Here is a 16,989-nt window from a genome sequence, read left to right as displayed (position 1 = left end):
GGTGACTAGATGGGACCCATAGCCTTTAGGAGGGCTGCATGCTCTGCCCTGATCTTCACGTCGTTCCCACTCGTCGCTACACCGCGTGCATGGGACATAAGGTGCTCATATAGCCCATCCTTGGGAATTGGCTTAGTGGTGCAGTATGGGCACCTGAACTTGCCCCACTTGTAGTACGCCGCCTTCCCCTTCTCCCTGATCTTGTTGGCTTCATGCTCAATGAAGGACTTATGGTTCCACTCTTCCACCTCATCTCCAGAGTTGTACTGCACATACAAATGATTTGCATAAATACATACTTCCCATTTAGAGTAATGTAATTAACAAACATCAAATAATTGCCATTTACTTGCCCGTTAATGAACAAACAAACATAATAGCCCATTTACAGCTAATTAATGCACAAACAACAGAATAGTTCCATTTACAAGAATTTAATGGACAAACAACATAATAGTTCCATTTATATGCATTCATATATGGTTTCATGAAAAAACATCACACATATCCCATTTACAGCTAATTAATGCACAAACAACACAACTTTGAGAGGAATTAATTGAAAGTACAACAAAACTTTCCATTTTAGAATAATTCAATGGACAAACAACACAATATTTCCATTTATGTGCATTCAGATATGGTTTCATGATCAAAGACCACAGATATGCCATTTAGAGCTAATTAATGACCAAACAACACAACTTTATGATATCAATGAATAAACTATATAACATTCCAATTTAGAGGCATTCATATAGGGCATCATCAACAAACAACATCTCACACAGATTAATAAACAGACCAAAAACAACTTGGGGTTACCTCCTCGTCGTCGTCAGAATCAGACGGGTCGTCGAACCCAGCGATGTCCAGCTTCCTCTTGTTGCCAGCAGCTTCCTCATTCTGCAATATAAGTAATTAATTCAATTATACTACTAACTACATATAACATAGTATGCAAAGGTCAAGCAATCTGCAATGTGCTTCTAATAACCTAAAATGTTACTTTGACCTCAAATTATCCAAAGGTCAAGCATTCTACAATGATAGCTTGGTCAAACTAAAATTTTAGATCATGCTGACTGTGGTCCTTCAAACTATAATGCCAGACTGGGCACCAACAATAATTTTGTGAGTGCTCAGGTCTGCCAATTAATGGAAGTAGTACATTGGTTGACAACAAGTAATTGCATTTACTTCATCTGGCTCATGTAATGTACATAGTGGTGCATCAGCTGCCCTATAATCTGAACCTTATATTGGATAGTATATTGTAATGCCATGAGCTTCAGGAAAGGAAATCTTAGTGCAATTTTTGGTGCTAGGTGTGAAACTATTTCATATGACATTCATTCATGGAGTTATGCAACATAAATTTAATATGACCTGGTCATCTGGCATAGTTGCATGTCTAGCAAATCTACTTATGGTTTACTTTATAAGTACAGCAATCCTACAGATTAAAAATAAAACCTACCTACAATTTTAGTTTATGGATAATGAAGTGAAGCTCCTAACTATTTTGAAATTGTGCACTAGTTAAACGTACTGTGTTCATTTCAACAATTAATTGATAGACAGCAAATGAACAAAGTAGGATTTTAACCTCATTTGTACAATATCAACTTTAATAGATACACTGGGTGGCGGCTCAACCCCTGCCGTGGCCCACTGAGGGAATATGCAAAACAAATCTAACAACATATACAGCATAGAACAAAATCTGAGCACATGAGGCAATCCAGATTCTAATATAAAAAACCTAACTCTCATTATGATCTCTCTAGCATTCAACCACGAATCAACTACAAAAAACCCTAACTCTCAAATGGGGTTCCCCATTCAATCAAAAAACCATAACAAGCAGAAGGGGGTGCCGCATTCAATCACAAATCTACAATAAAAAACCCTATCTACTAAATCTTCTGCTTAACAACTACAACTAAGAGAGGAGGGGAACGAGAAGGATTACCACATCCACCACCTGCTTGTCGCTCGCCTCCGCACCTGCATCCAGTGCGCCGCCAGACGCCGTCACCACCAGGTCCGGCACGACGGAGTCCGAGCCCACCACCCCCTGCTCCACCAGATCCGCCGCCGCAGCGACCGATCCAGCGACTGCGGGTGCAGCATCTCCCGCACCGCTGACGGCGGCCACTTCTTGGACGGCATCTGCCGCGGTGTTCGCGGCCTCGACCGCAACTCCGTGCGCAGTGGCGGCAGCGCCACCACCTTGCACCATCGAAGCCTAAGAGAACCCACCGGAGAGAGGGAGGCGGTGAGGTTGAGGGAGTAGGTGCAGTGGCGGGGCGATGGAGACGAGGGGGAGACGATGCGGCAAGGAGAGAGGGAGTGAGCCGATTTGGGGGGCGATGCGGCCGGTGGTGGTTCCCCTCACTCTTTATAAGATGTGACGTTTTTGGAAGTTTTCGTGCGCCGCGTGGCCGCGTGGCTAGCCCATGACCGCCGCCGCCCACGCCCACGACCGCCGCACGTGACAAGGGAAAACGAATCGCCCACGTACAATACATGTATACCCCCAGTGTACAAAAGTAATCGGGCCGGTGCGGGCTTGTACAGGGTTGTACGCGCGCTCTCCGCGGGCATAAAAAGACGATCGTGCCCCTCTTCACGAATCTTTTTGACAGATCTCAGCCGTCCTTGTGTTTCTCCCCCTCGCGTTCAGCCCAGGGGGGGTGCACTGGAGCAAGCCTCGTGTACAATGCTAATTACTCCACTATCTGAGACCTTTTTCCAAGGCCATTAATCATAGGTGACGTGTGAGAGAGGAAGCATATCATCTAGCATGATGATTTGTACGCTTAAGTACAACCATGTGTATGCTTGAAATTAGAACATGTATATATATGCGTGTCAAACGATCTCTCTCGTATGTGTATATAGAGTTACATTCTTTTTCTTCTTTATCTCTGGCGAAAATGTGTTACGCTCTTTTCATTGACATATGTAAGCATGTTTTTCAGTGACATATGTAAGCATGTTTTTGTTAAGGCTACGCAAGCAACACACAAAGCTAATTGTGCGCGCCACTGGTCTCATAAAAGCAACTCCAACGTGCTGGCCCAAACGGACGTGTGCTTTGTCCGTTTTTCGTTTGTTTGGGTCGGCCGAGCGGGCAGGTGGGTCAATTTTTTCGTTTGGTCGGCCGGTGCGCCCAACAGGTGGCTGATGCATTTTCCCCACGTCGCGTCCACAATTTTTTTTTCAAAAACATACGGCCGAAAAAACATAATTATACATTAAACGACCAGTCAACCGCCGGCCAAAGTCTACTTAAGCATTAAATAAAACATATAAAAGTAAAAAACCTGCCCGCATGCTGCCCTAGGCCTTGCCCTTGCCCTTGCCCTTGCCGTCGTCGTCATGAGGTTCAAGAATGGTGGCGGTGGCCCAGCCCACGGGAATGCACTCTCCCACGCCGCCAGCACCACCTCCTCCGTCGTCTGCTCCGACAGCGGCATTGCTGCGCGGCAGGCGCACTCCTCCTCCTCCTCGTCGCGCTCCCACTGCATCAGGCGCTCGCCGTCGGCCCGCTCCTTCGCCACCCGTCTAGAGTACACAACTTTGTTTTGCTCTCTTAATTGTGTGTCGCTGTCTAAAGTAAAAAAATGAGTCGCTCTTGGTTGAGAAAGCACTGGCAATTTTATTATGCCACTACCCTGGATCTCAATCTCGTTCTTCATGGGTATGCATTTGAAAATGAGCTCCAAGTAGATTGTAAAATTCCTGCCTTTTTCTGTAAAACAAGGATTAAAAAAATTCCTCTATTTTTCGATTAATACATTTCTTTGAACCAAAAGCTTGAATAATGCCAACGTACGGAATTTTCTATTCCTATGTGTTTCCTTCACTTTTCGGTCTCGTTTGATTAATAGGATATGAATACCATAGGTGTGGGGGCGTATTCACATATGTGCATGTTTCTACTTGTTTAGTGTCGAGCTGTATGTTCCCTCATCCGTGAGATTTATGATCAAATTTACTGGATTTATGAGAAGACCTTCGTTTGAAGATCAAACGTCTGTGTACTTGAAACAAACTGCGTTACTGTGGGGGTGTCAGCAGAGTCGATGTGAGTGCACGTCTTTGATCATGCAAATTCCAATTTGGAGTAGTTTGAAGAAAATCTGGGAGGACAAACTGGTAGCCACGGTAAACATCTCCCAACTGTCGGATGTAACATGAATTGTTTAGATTTGTGGCTCCGGTACACCGGAGTACAACAATCTCTACAGCTTTTTGATGGTATGGATACTTTACTGGTATGGCTATTTGTTTCAGATCTAATAGTTGTGGAACAATGCTACAATTTTTCCGACTACCGTGACTTGATAGTGCCACCGGGGACGAAGGATCAGGTGCTCGCCAAGTGTCGCAATATTCCCGACGCATCCTAATCCTACCTGATTGCCATGACGGAGCAGCGGGCACTAGGATTTGCAGCTTCAAGGATTTGAGAGAATAGAAACTATTGTGATTGTGGGGAGGTGGAAGAAAAGCGTGTATAACATGTTTCAGTTCAATATCAAAATGCACAATGAGAAGAAAATATATAGGGCTTGACCCGCCCATACCATCTCTTAGCCCACACGCCCTCACCTGCCAGCTAACACCCGCTCACCTCGCCTTATGCACGACAATTTGAATGCTTAAGTACAACCATGTGTCAGCTTGAAATAGAACATGTATATGTGTGTCAAACGATCTCTCTCGTCCTCGCGCAAAAAAACGATCTCTCTCGAACGTGTATATAGTGTTACGTTTTTTCATCTTTTTTTGACGCGCTAGCATCGCACAAAGCTAATTGTACGCGTCACTGGACCCCACCTGGACCCCTAAGCGTACACATCTTTTTCATCTTTTTGGCTCCTTCCAGGAGGAGTGCGAGGATAGCAAAGCATGCAACAACCAAACAACAACAAGTAATTGTCAGGAAGCTATGCTTGGCGCATGAGGGTGAAGTGATCTCGGAGGAAGTGATCTCGGAGGAAGCCCTCCGCATGTACGTGGACTTGTTTTCTCGTCCTCTTTCAGATGCTCACATCGCGGCCGTGCTTGCTCTCTTTGGATGGGAGTTGCCATCTCTTCCCCTGGCAGAGGAGGCCGAAACCGCGTTGGCTTAGAAGGTGGTGGAATGGCATGGTGGCTCGGTTGCATCTCTCAATGAATGCACAACCCCTAAAAGTGATTTGTGTGGAACGTGCGTGGTCTTAACGCGCCGGCTAGGAGAAGTGTCGTTTATCAAGCGGTTGTGCTGGCGAATCCAGCCATTGTATGTTTGCAGGAAACCAAACTGCATGATGTTTCGCTTGCGGTTGTACAACAATGCTTAGGTAATAAATTTGGGAAGTTCTTTTACTTGCCGGCGGTGGGTACTCGTGGAGGAATCTTGGTGGCTTGGGATGATTCTATCACGCAATTGTCAAACCCACACTATACAAATAATACGCTCACTGCGATTGTCAAAACATCAAGTGATCAAGAGTGGTGGCTCACATGTGTCTATGGCCCTCAGGAGGAAAGGGAGAAGGTGGAATTTTTGCAGGAGCTTGTGGAGATTAGAGACTTGCATGCGGGTCCGTGGCTAGTAGCGGGGGACTTCAACTTGCTGGTAAATCAAGAGGACAAAAGCAATGACCGGATCAATCGCAGAATGATGAGCAGATTTCGCACCAAGCTTAATTCGCTTGAGTTGAAAGAGTTATATCTCAATGGTCGGAGATATACGTGGTCAAATGAAAGGCAGCATGCAACTCTTGAGAAGATAGATCACGTCTTCGTTTCGAACGAGTGGGATGAGGCGTTCCCCTCATGCTTCCTCTCAGCGCTGGGGACGGCTATATGGGATCACTGCCCACTGATGCTGGATATGAACATGGAGATACACATACGGAAGCGCTTCAAGTTTGAATCTTTCTGGGTAAAGGCAGAGGGCTTCATGGAAACGGTGCAAGCGGCATGGACCTCTGAGCCCGTGGCATCTAATGTATACCTTACGCTGCATAACAAGCTGAAAGCAACGGCCGTGTCTCTCCAGAAATGGAGCGATCGGTGGATTGGTAACGTGGAACTGCAAATACGTATAGCACTTGAGGTGATTCACAGACTGGATGTTGCCATGGACTCCAGACCTCTGTCGGCTGCGGAAGTTGAGCTTCGGAAGTGCTTGAAAAGAAAAGTGTTGGGCTTGTGTTCTCTTGAACGGACCATCGCTAGGCAGCGGTCTCGCATGCTGCAATTGCCCGAAGGGGATGGCAACACAAGATTGTTTCATCAACAAGCAAGTCATAGACAAAGAAAGAATACTATCCGGGTTGTGCGACACAATGGAAATCTGTTCACAGGTCAAGAAGAAGTTGCGGATGCAGTGGATGACTATTTTGGACAAGCTTTTGGTTTTTGTGCTGCAAGGACGCACGCGCTAAACCACACGGCTAAACCTCGCGGCTCTTCAGCTGCTGCGACTTGAGCTTGAGCATCTAGAGGTGCCATTTACCGACGAGGAAGTTGAGAAGGTCATAAAATCCATGCCGCGGGACTAAGCACCAGGGCCAGACGGGTTCACGGGGCGTTTCTATGCCACGTGTTGGCATATCATTCGGGAGGATTTCATGGTAGCTATGGCATGCTTCTATAATGGAGGTGTGAGAGGTATGGCCACGATCAACAAATCTCTTGTTTCTCTCCTGCCCAAGAAGGATAGGGCATTGGATGTGGGAGACTTTCGGCCTATAAATCTTGTTCACGGAGCTATTAAGATCTTCGAGAAGGTACTAGCCTCCAGGCTTGTGGCGGAGCTACCAAATCTTGTTGGAAATCATCAAAGTGCTTTTGTCAAAGGAAGATCATTGCACGACAACTTCATGTTAGTCCAGAGCATGGCTCGTCGTTTGCATGCATTGAAGAACCCCGCTGTCCTTTTGAAGCTCGACATTTCAAAAGCTTTTGACTCGGTTCAATGGCCTTTTCTCTTGGAAGTTTTGGAGCGGTTTGGCTTTGGCTCTAGGTGGAGGTCATGGGTGTGTGGGATATTAGCTACGTCCACCACCAGGATAATGTTGAATGGAGACCCGGGCCGCACAATTTACAACTGCAAGGGGCTGCGGCAGGGAGATCCTATCTCACTGATGCTATTTATCGTCACCATGGAACCACTACAAAGACTATTTGAGTGGGCAGCAAGCAGGGGTTTTTTGTAGCCCTTGGCGACAAAGAGTATGAAGAAAAGGCTCTCGTTTTTGCGGATGACGTAGTCCTGTTTACCAAGCCAGAGCCGATGGATCTTGCAATCTGCAAAAGCATCTTTGATATCTTTGGTGAGGCGTCGGGTTTGCGCATAAACATGAGGAAGTCCGTTGCACTTCCGATACGGTGCTCGGAACAATGCATCGCTATGGCGAGTGAGGAGCTTGGCTGCCCAGTGGGATCCTTCCCGGTGCGTTACCTTGGACTGCCTTTGTTCATAAGAAAGCAATCGGCGACACAGTTGCAGTATCTGGTGGATCAGATGGCGAATCAGCTGCCAAAGTGGAAGGCTTCCCTCATGCCTAAAAGTGGTAGGCTTACATTGGTGCAATCTGTTCTATGTGCGATGCCCATACATGCGATGATGGCATTGGATCTTCCTATCAAAACGGTGACAGCCATGAATAAGGTGTGTCGATGTTTCTTGTGGTGTGGAAAAGTGGAAGCAAATGGTGGAAACTGTGCGGTTGCTTGGGATTCCGTTTGTGCCCCCAAATGGGTAGGAGGCCTAGGGCTGCCCAACCTGAGATGGATGAATGTGGCAATGCAAGCCAGATGGCCGTGGCTGCAAAGGACAGACAAGGATAGACCATGGAGTGAGTTCCAAATCAAAGTGTCGGATGACTCGATGCGAATCTTTCAAGCGGCAACAAGGTGCACACCGCATGATGGCTTGGACACGCTCTTCTGGGAGGATAGGTGGCTTGACGGACGGAGGATTCAGGAAGTTGCACCGGTCTCTACAGCATCGTCCCGAGCCATGTTAGGAGGACGAGCCGGCTCGGTCAGGTGCTGACGAATGGCTCTTGGGATTATTGCATTACTCCTGATCTTGGCACGCATGCACTACAAGAGTACTTGGAGCTTTGGCACAGGGTGCAGGCATGGGAACCCACAGAGACTGGCCCGGATGTTTTCACTTGGTCCTGGGAAGCAAATGGGCAATACTCAGTGAGATCAGCGTACGCTGCCAAGTTTTGGGCCCGGGAGGTGATTCCGACTGCGGAGTTAACTTGGAAATCACGAGCTCCGTCACAATGCAAATTCTTCACATGGTTGGCTTTGCGTAACAGATGCTGGACGTCCGACCGGCTTGCTAGAAGAGGGTTGCTGCATCAGGACAAGTGCTCACTTTGTGACCAAGAGGAGGAGACAATAGACCATGTGTTGCTAACCTGCGTCTTCGCCAGGACAATCTGGGCGGCGGTTTGCACTGCGTTGGGGAAGCCTGAGTGGACGCCAACCCCGCAGGATACACTACAATCTTGGCTCTGTATGAAGCAACGATTGAATACGATGGTTAAAAAAGACCTGCATGCTGTTTTACTACTGGCACTGTGGGAGTTGTGGAAGCATCGGAACGCTGTGGTGTTTGACGGTGAGTTGCCATCGATCCACCAGCTCATGCGAAGAATAGAGGCGGAAGGAAGGACTTGGGCACGTTCGGGACTTATGAAAGGCAAAGTTGACTTCGTGCTTGCGGGTTTAGCAAGGTGGATTAGTGGGGAGGAGTAGTATAATGTGTACTAGGTGGAGTGGTGTTGTACATATGTGTGAGTAATCACCACACTTGTAATTGACTGGTGGAGGTTTTCTATGCCTTTTCTTCTTTAATATATGATATGCACACTCGTGCATATTCGAGAAAAAATAAAGGCAGCTTTGTTTTGCTCTCTTAATTGTGTGTTGTTGTCTGAAGTAAAAAAAAAAGAGTCGCTCTTAGTCGAGAAAGCACTGTCAATGTTATTATGCCACTAAGAGCATCTATAGCCGGACCCCTCAAACCCGTCTCAAACGCCCGGCAGGCCGCCCGGTCGCTGCCCGACACGAAATTTGGACCCAGACGGGCCCCTCAAACGGCCCTCAAGCGTCCGGGCAGACCGGCACCCCCCATATCCAGCCCAAATATGAGGCGGCTATGGGAGCGCCCAGGCGCGCCCGCCACGTCGGACCCGGCCCATGCTGGCCCACCCAACCCCACTTATATTCGTCCCATCCTCTCGCCGGAACAAACCCTAGCCACTTCATTTCACTCCCCTCCGCCACCTGAGCTCACCTCCGGCGGTTTGCGGCCTTCTCTGCCATGGCAGGCAGCGGATCGGACTTCGACCAGTCCGGATCAGTCGACTAGGGTGTCGTCCCGTGTGGGTTGGAGGAGGCAATGGTAGTCCGCATTGCACTCTGCCGCTCCTGGGAGGACAGCGCCCGGCCGAGGGACGTATCCGTCCGCCGTGATGCCATAGTGTCGGCTCACGGGGCGGTCGGGTCCTCTGGTGCTGGATCCTCGTGTTCCCGGCCGGAACACCTCTCCTTCCCCATCACCGGTCGGACAGAGTATGAGTCCCACCGGGAACGGGCGGCCGCCGTGGGAAGGAGAGGATAAGGGCCACGAGGCCCGTATCGCGGCAGAAATGGCGGCGGCTCACGAAGCGGCGCGGGCGGCCGCAGAGGAGGAAGCCATCCGCGCCCGCATTATGAAGAAACAACAGCGGAGGAACACGCGTGCCCTCGCCCATGAGCAGAATCGGGTGGTCCGTCCCATGGCCGGACTACCACCGAAGGAGGAGAAGGAGGACAGCGACGGCGAGGACAGCTCTGGCGACGTGTTGATCCGGCTCGATCCGTATTGCGTCTTCGACCAGAACTTTCACGAGAAGGACAACAAGGGCGCCGGGAAGGGCAAGGGCAGCCGTGAATGAACCCCACCATAGCCAAACATGCCAAATTTTGGTAGTTCGATGGCATGTTTAGTGTAATGTGATTGAGTAGCCGAACGATGCGTGTGCGATGACGTAGTTGCATGAGTTTGTATGGATTTGAGATATGCTAATTGAGGTGTTCAGATGTGGATTGCATTTTTTGAGGAGTGCCCGGTCTGTGCCCACGGACGCGGGCGCATCCGCGGGTGTTTGAGGGCCGGATTTGCCAAGTCCGGCCATAGATGCTCTAAGGATCTCAATCTCGTTCTTCGTTGGTTTACATTTGAAAAGGAGCTCCATGTAGATTGCAAAAATGCTTGTGTTTTTCCTATAAAACAAAGATTAAAGAAAAAAATCCTACATTTTTCAATTAATACATTTCTTTGAACCAAGGGCTTGAATAGTGCCACCATATGAAATTTTCTATTCTTATGTATTTCCTCCACTTTTCGGCCTCGTTTGTTTCGTAGATAGGAATACTGAAGGAAATATGCCCTGGAGACAATAGTAAAATTGTTATTTTATATTTCCTTATATCATGATAAATCTTTATTATGCATGCTAGAATTGTATTAACCAGAAACTTGATACATGTGTGGATACATAGACAAAACACCGTGTCCCTAGTGAGCCTCTACTTGACTAGCTCGTTAATCAAAGATGATTAAGTTTCCTAACCATAGATATGTGTTGTCATTTGATGAACAAGATCACATCATTAGGAGAATAATTTGATGGACAAGACCCATCCGTTAGCTTAGCATGTTGATCGTCCAGTTTTATTGCTATTGCTTTCTTCATGTCAAATACATATTCCTTCGACTATGAGATTATGCAAATCCCGGATACCGGAGGAATACCTTGTGTGCTATCAAACGTCACAACATAACTGAGTGATTATAAAGATGCTCTACGGGTATCTCCGAAGGTGTTTGTTGGGTTAGCATAGATCAAGATTAGGATTTGTCACTCCGAGTATCGGAGAGGTATCTCTGGGACCTCTCGGTAATACACATCATAAGAAGCCTTTCAAGCAATGTGCCTAATGAGTTAGTTGCGGGATGATGTATTATGCAACGAGTAAAGAGACTTGCCGGTAACGAGATTGAACTAGGTATGAAGATACCAACGATCGAATCTCGGGCAAGTAACATACCGATGACAAAGGGAATAACGTATGTTGTCATTACGGTACGACCGATAAAGATCTTCGTAGAATATGTGGGAACCAATATGAGCATCCAGGTTCTGCTGTTGGTTATTAACCGGAGAGGTGTCTCGGTCATGTCTACATAGTTCTCGAACCCGTAGGGTCCGCACGCTTAATGTTCGATGACGATTTTGTATTATATGAGTTATGTGATTTGGTGAGCGAATGTTGTTTGGAGTTCCGGATGAGATCACGGACATGACGAGGAGTCTCGAAATGGTCGAGAGGTAAATATTGATGTATAGGACGATGGTATTCGGACACCGGAAGTGTTTCGGGATGCACCGGGTACTTATCGGGTCACCGGAAGGGGTTCCGGGCACCCCCGACAAAAGATATGGGCCTTATGGGCCAAGAGGGGAAACACACCAGCCACAAAGGGGCTCGTGCGCCCCCCCCCATATGGGCTGGCCAAATTGGAGAAGGAAAGGGGGAGGAGGAAAGGAAAAAGGGAATAGGATTTCCCCTTTCCCCTCTTCCCTTCCTACTCCGAATGGGAATAGGAAAGGGGGGAGGCCGAATTGGGAGGACCCCAAGTAGGATCCTCCTACTTGGGGCGCCCCCTTGGCTGCCTCTCCTTCCCTCCAACCTTTATATATGTGGGGGGGCACCGCTAGAACACACACCAACCATTGTTAGCCGTGTCCGGCGCCGACCTCCACAGTTTACGCCTTCGATTATATTCACGTAGTGCTTAGGCGAAGCCCTACGCGGATCACTTCACCATCACCGTCACCACGCCGTCGTGCTGACGGAACTCTCCCTCGACACTTTGCTGGATCAAGAGTTTGAGGGACGTCATCGAGCTGAACGTGTGCAGAACTCGAAGGTGCCGTACGTTCGGTGCTTGATCGGTTGGAACAAGAAGAAGTTCGACTACATCAACCGCGTTGTTAAACGCTTCCGCTTTTGGTCTACAAGGGTACGTGGACACACTCTCCCCCTCTCGTTGCTATGCATCTCCTAGATAGATCTTGCGTGAGCGTAGGATTTTTTTTTTGAAATTGCATGCTACGTTTCCCAGCAGTGGCATCCGAGCCAGGTCTATGCGTAGATGATATGCACGAGTATAACACAAAGAGTTGTGGGCGGTGATCATCATACTGCTTACCACCAATGTCTTATTTTGATTCGGCAGTATTGTTGGATGAAGCGGCCCGGACCAACCTTACATGACCACGTTCATGAGACCGGTTCCACCGACAGACATGCAACTAGTTTCGCATAAAGGTGGCTGGCGGGTGTCTGTTTCTCCAACTTTAGTTGAATCGAATTTGACTGCGGCCGGTCCCTGTTGAAGGTTAAAACAGCAAACTTGATAAATCACCGTTGTGGTTTTGATGCGTAGGTAAGATCGGTTCTTACTAGAAGCCCGTAGCAGCCACGTAAAACTTGCAACAACAAAGTAGAGGACGTCTAACTTGTTTTTGTAGGGCATGTTGTGATGTGATATGGTCAAGACATGATGTGATATACGTTATTGTATGAGATGATCATGTTTTGTAAAAGTTATCGGCAACTGGCAGGAGCCTTATGGTTGTCGCTTTATTGTATGAAATGCAAACGCCATGTAATTGCTTTACTTTATCACTATGCGTTAGCGATAGTTGTAGAAGCAATAATTGGCGAGATGACCACGACGCTACGATGGAGATCAAGGTGTCAAGCCAGTGACGATGGAGATCATGACGGTGCTTTGGAGATGGAGATCAAAGGCACAAGATGATGATGGCCATATCATGTCACATATTTTGATTGCATGTGATGTTTATCTTTTATGCATCTTATTTTGCTTAGTACGGCGGTAGCATTATAAGATGACCCCTTACTAAAATTTCAAGGTATAAGTGTTCTCCCTGAGTATGCACCATTGCGACAGTTCGTCGTGCTGAGACACCACGTGATGATCGAGCGTGATAAGCTCTACGTTCACATACAACGGGTGCAAGACAGTTGTGCACATGCGGAATACTCGGGTTAAACTTGATGAGCCTAGCATGTACAGACATGGCCTCGAAACACTGGAGACCGAAAGGTCGAACGTGAATCATATAGTAGATATGATCAACATAGAGATGTTCACCATTGAAGACTACTCCATCTCACGTGATGAACGGACATGGTTTAATTGATTTGGATCACGTGATCATTTAGATGACTCGAGTGATGTCTATCTAAGTGGGAGTTCTTAAGTAATATGATTAATTGAACTTAATTTATCATGAACTTAGTCCTGATAGTATTTGCATATCTATGTTGTAGATCAATAGCTCGCGATATAGCTCCTATATATTTTTGATATGTTCCTAGAGAAAAGTTGAAAGATGATAGTAGCAATGATGCGGACTGGGTCCGTGGTCTGAGGATTATCCTTGTTGCTGCACAGAAGAATTATGTCCTTGATGCACTGCTAGGTGACAGACCTATATTGCAGGAGCTGATGCAGACGTTATGAACGTTTGACAAGCTCGGTATGATGACTACTTGATAGTTTAGTGCACCATGCTTTACGGCTTAGAACCGGGACTTCAAAAACGTTTTGAACGCCATTGAGCATATGAGATGTTCCAAGAGTTGAAATTGCTATTTAAAACTCATGCCCATGTCGAGAGGTGTGAGACCTCTGACAAGTACTTTGCCTACAAGGTGGAGGAGACTGGCTCAGCTAGTGAGCATGTACTCAGAATGTCTGGGTAGTACAATCGCTTGAATCAAGTGGGAGTTAATCTTCCAGATAAGATAGTGATTGACAGAGTTCTCTAGTCACTATCACCAAGCTACTGGAACTTCGTGATGAACTATAATATGCAAGGGAATGACGAAAACGATTCCCGAGCTCTTCACGATGATGAAATCGGCGAAGGTAGAAATCAAGAAACAGCAAGTGTTGATGGTTGACAAGACCACTAGTTCCAAGTAAAAGGGCAAGGGAAATAAAGGGGAACTTGAAGAAGAACGGCAAGCAAGTTGCCACTCCCGTGAAGAAGCCCAAAGTTGACCCAAGCCTGAAATTGAGTGCTTATATTGCAGAGGAAATGGTCACTGGAAGTGGAAATGCCCCAAACATTTGGCGGATAAGAAGGATGGCAAAGTGAACAAAGGTCTATTTGATATACAGATTATTGTTTACCTTACTAGTGTTCGTAGTAGCCCCTGGGTATTTGATACTAGTTCAGTTGCTTAGATTAGTGACTCGAAACACGAGTTACAGAATGAACAAAGACTAGTTTGGGCGAGGTGACGATGTGTGTTGGAGGTGATTCCAAGGTGGATAAGATCACCATCGCACACTCCCTCTACCTTCGGGATTAGTGTTGAACCTAAATAAATGTTATTTGATGTTTGCGTTGAGCATGAATATGATTGGATCATGTTTATTGCAATACGGTTATTCATTTAAGTCAGAGAATAATTGTTGTTCTGTTTACATGAATAAAACTTTCTATGGTCATTCACCCAATGTAAATGGTTTATTGAATCTCGATCGTAGTGATACACATATTCATAATATTGATGCCAAAAGATGCAAAATTGATAATGATAGTGCAACATATTTGTGGCACTGCCGTTTAGGTCATATTGGTGTAAAGCGCATGAAGAAACTCCATGCGGATGGACTTTTGGAATCACTTGATTATTAATCATTTGATGCTTGCGAACCATGCCTCATGGGCAAGATGACTAAAACTCCGTTCTCTGGAACAATGGAGCGAGCTACTGACTTATTGAAAATAATACATACCGATGTGTGCGGTCCAATGAGTGTTGAGGCTCGCGGCGGGTATCGTTATTTTCTGACCTTCATAGATGATTTGAGCAGATATGGGTATATCCACTTAATGAAACACAAGTCTGAAACATTTGAAAAGTTCAAAGAATTTCAGAGTGAAGTGGAGAATCATCGTAACAAGAAAATAAAGTTTCTATGATCTGATCGCAGAGGCGAACATTTGAGTTATGAGTTTGGCCTTCATTTAAAACAATGTGGGATAGTTTCACAACTCACGCCACCTGGAACACCACAGCGCAATGGTGTGTCCGAACGTCGTAACCGTACTTTATTAGACATGGTGTGATCTATGATGTCTCTTACCGATTTACCACTATCATTTTGGGGTTATGCATTAGAGACAGCTGCATTCACTTTAAATAGGGCACCGTCTAAATCCGTTGAGACGACACCATATGAATTGTGGTTTGGCAAGAAACCTAAGTTGTTGTTTCTTAAAGTTTGGGGTTGCGATGCTTATGTGAAAAGCTTCAACCTGATAAGCTCGAACCCAGATCGGAGAAGTGTGTCTTCATAGCATACCCAAAAGAAACTTTTGGGTACACCTTCTATCACAGATCCGAAGGCAAGATCTTTGTTGCTAAGAATGGATCCTTTCTAGAGAAGGAGTTTCTCTCGAAAGAAGTGAGTGGGAGGAAAGTATAGAACTTGATGAGGTAATTGTACCTTCTCTCGAATTGGAAAGTAGCCCATCGCAGAAAACCGTTCCCGTGATGACTACACCAACCAGTGAGGAAGCTAATGATAATGATCATGAAACTTCAGATCAAGTTACTACCGAACCTCGTAGGTCAACCAGAGCATGTTCCGCACCAGAGTGGTACGGAAATCTTGTTCTGGAAGTCATGTTACTAGACCGTGATGAACCTGCGAACTATGAGGAAGCGATGATGAGCCCAGATTCCGCAAAATGGCTTGAGGCCATGAAATCTGAGATAGGATCCATGTATGAGAACAAAGTGTGGACTTTGGTGGACTTGCCCAATGATCGGCAAGCCATTGAGAATAAATGGATCTTCAAGAGGAAGACGGACACTGATGGTAGTGTTACTATCTATAAAGCTCGACTTGTCGCAAAAGGTTTTCGACAAGTTCAAGGAGTTGACTATGATGAGACCTTCTCACCCGTAGCGATGCTTAAGTCTGTCCGAATCATGTTAGCAATTGCCGCATTTTATGATTATGAAATCTGGCAAATGGACGTCAAAACTGCATTCCTTAATGGATTTCTTAAAGAAGAGTTGTATATGATGCAACCAGAAGGTTTTTTTGATCCTAAAGGTGCTAACAAAGTGTGCAAGCTCCAACAATCCATCTATGGACTGGTGCAAGCATCTCAGAGTTGGAATATACGCTTTGATGAGGTGATCAAAGCATATGGTTTTATACACACTTTCGGAGAAGCCTGTATTTACAAGAAAGTGAGTGGGAGCTCTGTAGCATTTCTAATATTATATGTGGATGACATATTGTTGATTGGAAATGATATAGAATTTCTGGATAGCATAAAAGGATACTTGAATAAAAAATTCAATGAAAGACCTCGGTGAAGCTACTATATATTGGGCATAAAGATCTATAGGGATAGATCGAGACGCTTAATAGGACTTTCAAAAAGCACATACCTTAACAAGATTTTGAAGAAATTCAAAATGGATCAGCCAAAGAAAGAGTTCTTGCCTGTGTTACAAGGTGCGACGTTGAGTAAGACTCAAAGCCCGACCACAGCAGAAGATAGAGAGAGAATGAAAGTCATTCCCTATATATGCCTCAGCCATAGATTCTATAAAGTATGACATGTTGTGTACCAGACCTATTGTGTACCTTGCCATGAGTTTAACAAGGGGGTACAATAGTGATCCAGGAGTAGATCACTAGATATCGGTCAAAATCATCCTTAGTTACCTAAGAGGACTAAGGAAATGTTTCTCGGTTATGGAGGTGATAAAGAGTTCGTCGTAAAAGGATTACGTCGATGGAAGCTTTAACACTAATCCAGATGACTCTCAGTCTCAATATGG

General features: G+C 46.1%; 2 protein-coding genes across 2 annotated transcripts; both read left to right on the top strand.

Annotated features, from left to right (window-relative positions):
• Positions 1–5,677: 5,677 nt before the first annotated feature.
• LOC141030445 (uncharacterized) lies at positions 5,678–6,493 on the top strand. The gene has a single exon (XM_073506165.1). It carries the CDS (start codon positions 5,678–5,680, stop codon positions 6,491–6,493), a length of 816 nt encoding a protein of 271 aa, XP_073362266.1.
• A 151-nt stretch (positions 6,494–6,644) lies between these two features.
• Positions 6,645–7,223, top strand: LOC141030429 (secreted RxLR effector protein 78-like). Its single transcript, XM_073506164.1, has one exon. It carries the CDS (start codon positions 6,645–6,647, stop codon positions 7,221–7,223), a length of 579 nt encoding a protein of 192 aa, XP_073362265.1.
• The last annotated feature ends 9,766 nt before the right edge of the window (positions 7,224–16,989 follow it).

The sequence above is a fragment of the Aegilops tauschii genome, chromosome 1 (genome assembly GCF_002575655.3).
Source record: "Aegilops tauschii subsp. strangulata cultivar AL8/78 chromosome 1, Aet v6.0, whole genome shotgun sequence".
Lineage (NCBI taxonomy): Eukaryota > Viridiplantae > Streptophyta > Magnoliopsida > Poales > Poaceae > Aegilops > Aegilops tauschii.
Note: the sequence above shows the minus strand (reverse complement) of the source record. Positions and strands in the feature narration are given on the sequence as shown.

Excerpts from the sequence above, each read along its gene's own strand:
- LOC141030445 (XM_073506165.1), top strand. The coding sequence starts at position 5,678 with ATGATGAGCAGATTTCGCACCAAGCTTAATTCGCTTGAGTTGAAAGAG.
- LOC141030429 (XM_073506164.1), top strand. The coding sequence starts at position 6,645 with ATGGCATGCTTCTATAATGGAGGTGTGAGAGGTATGGCCACGATCAAC.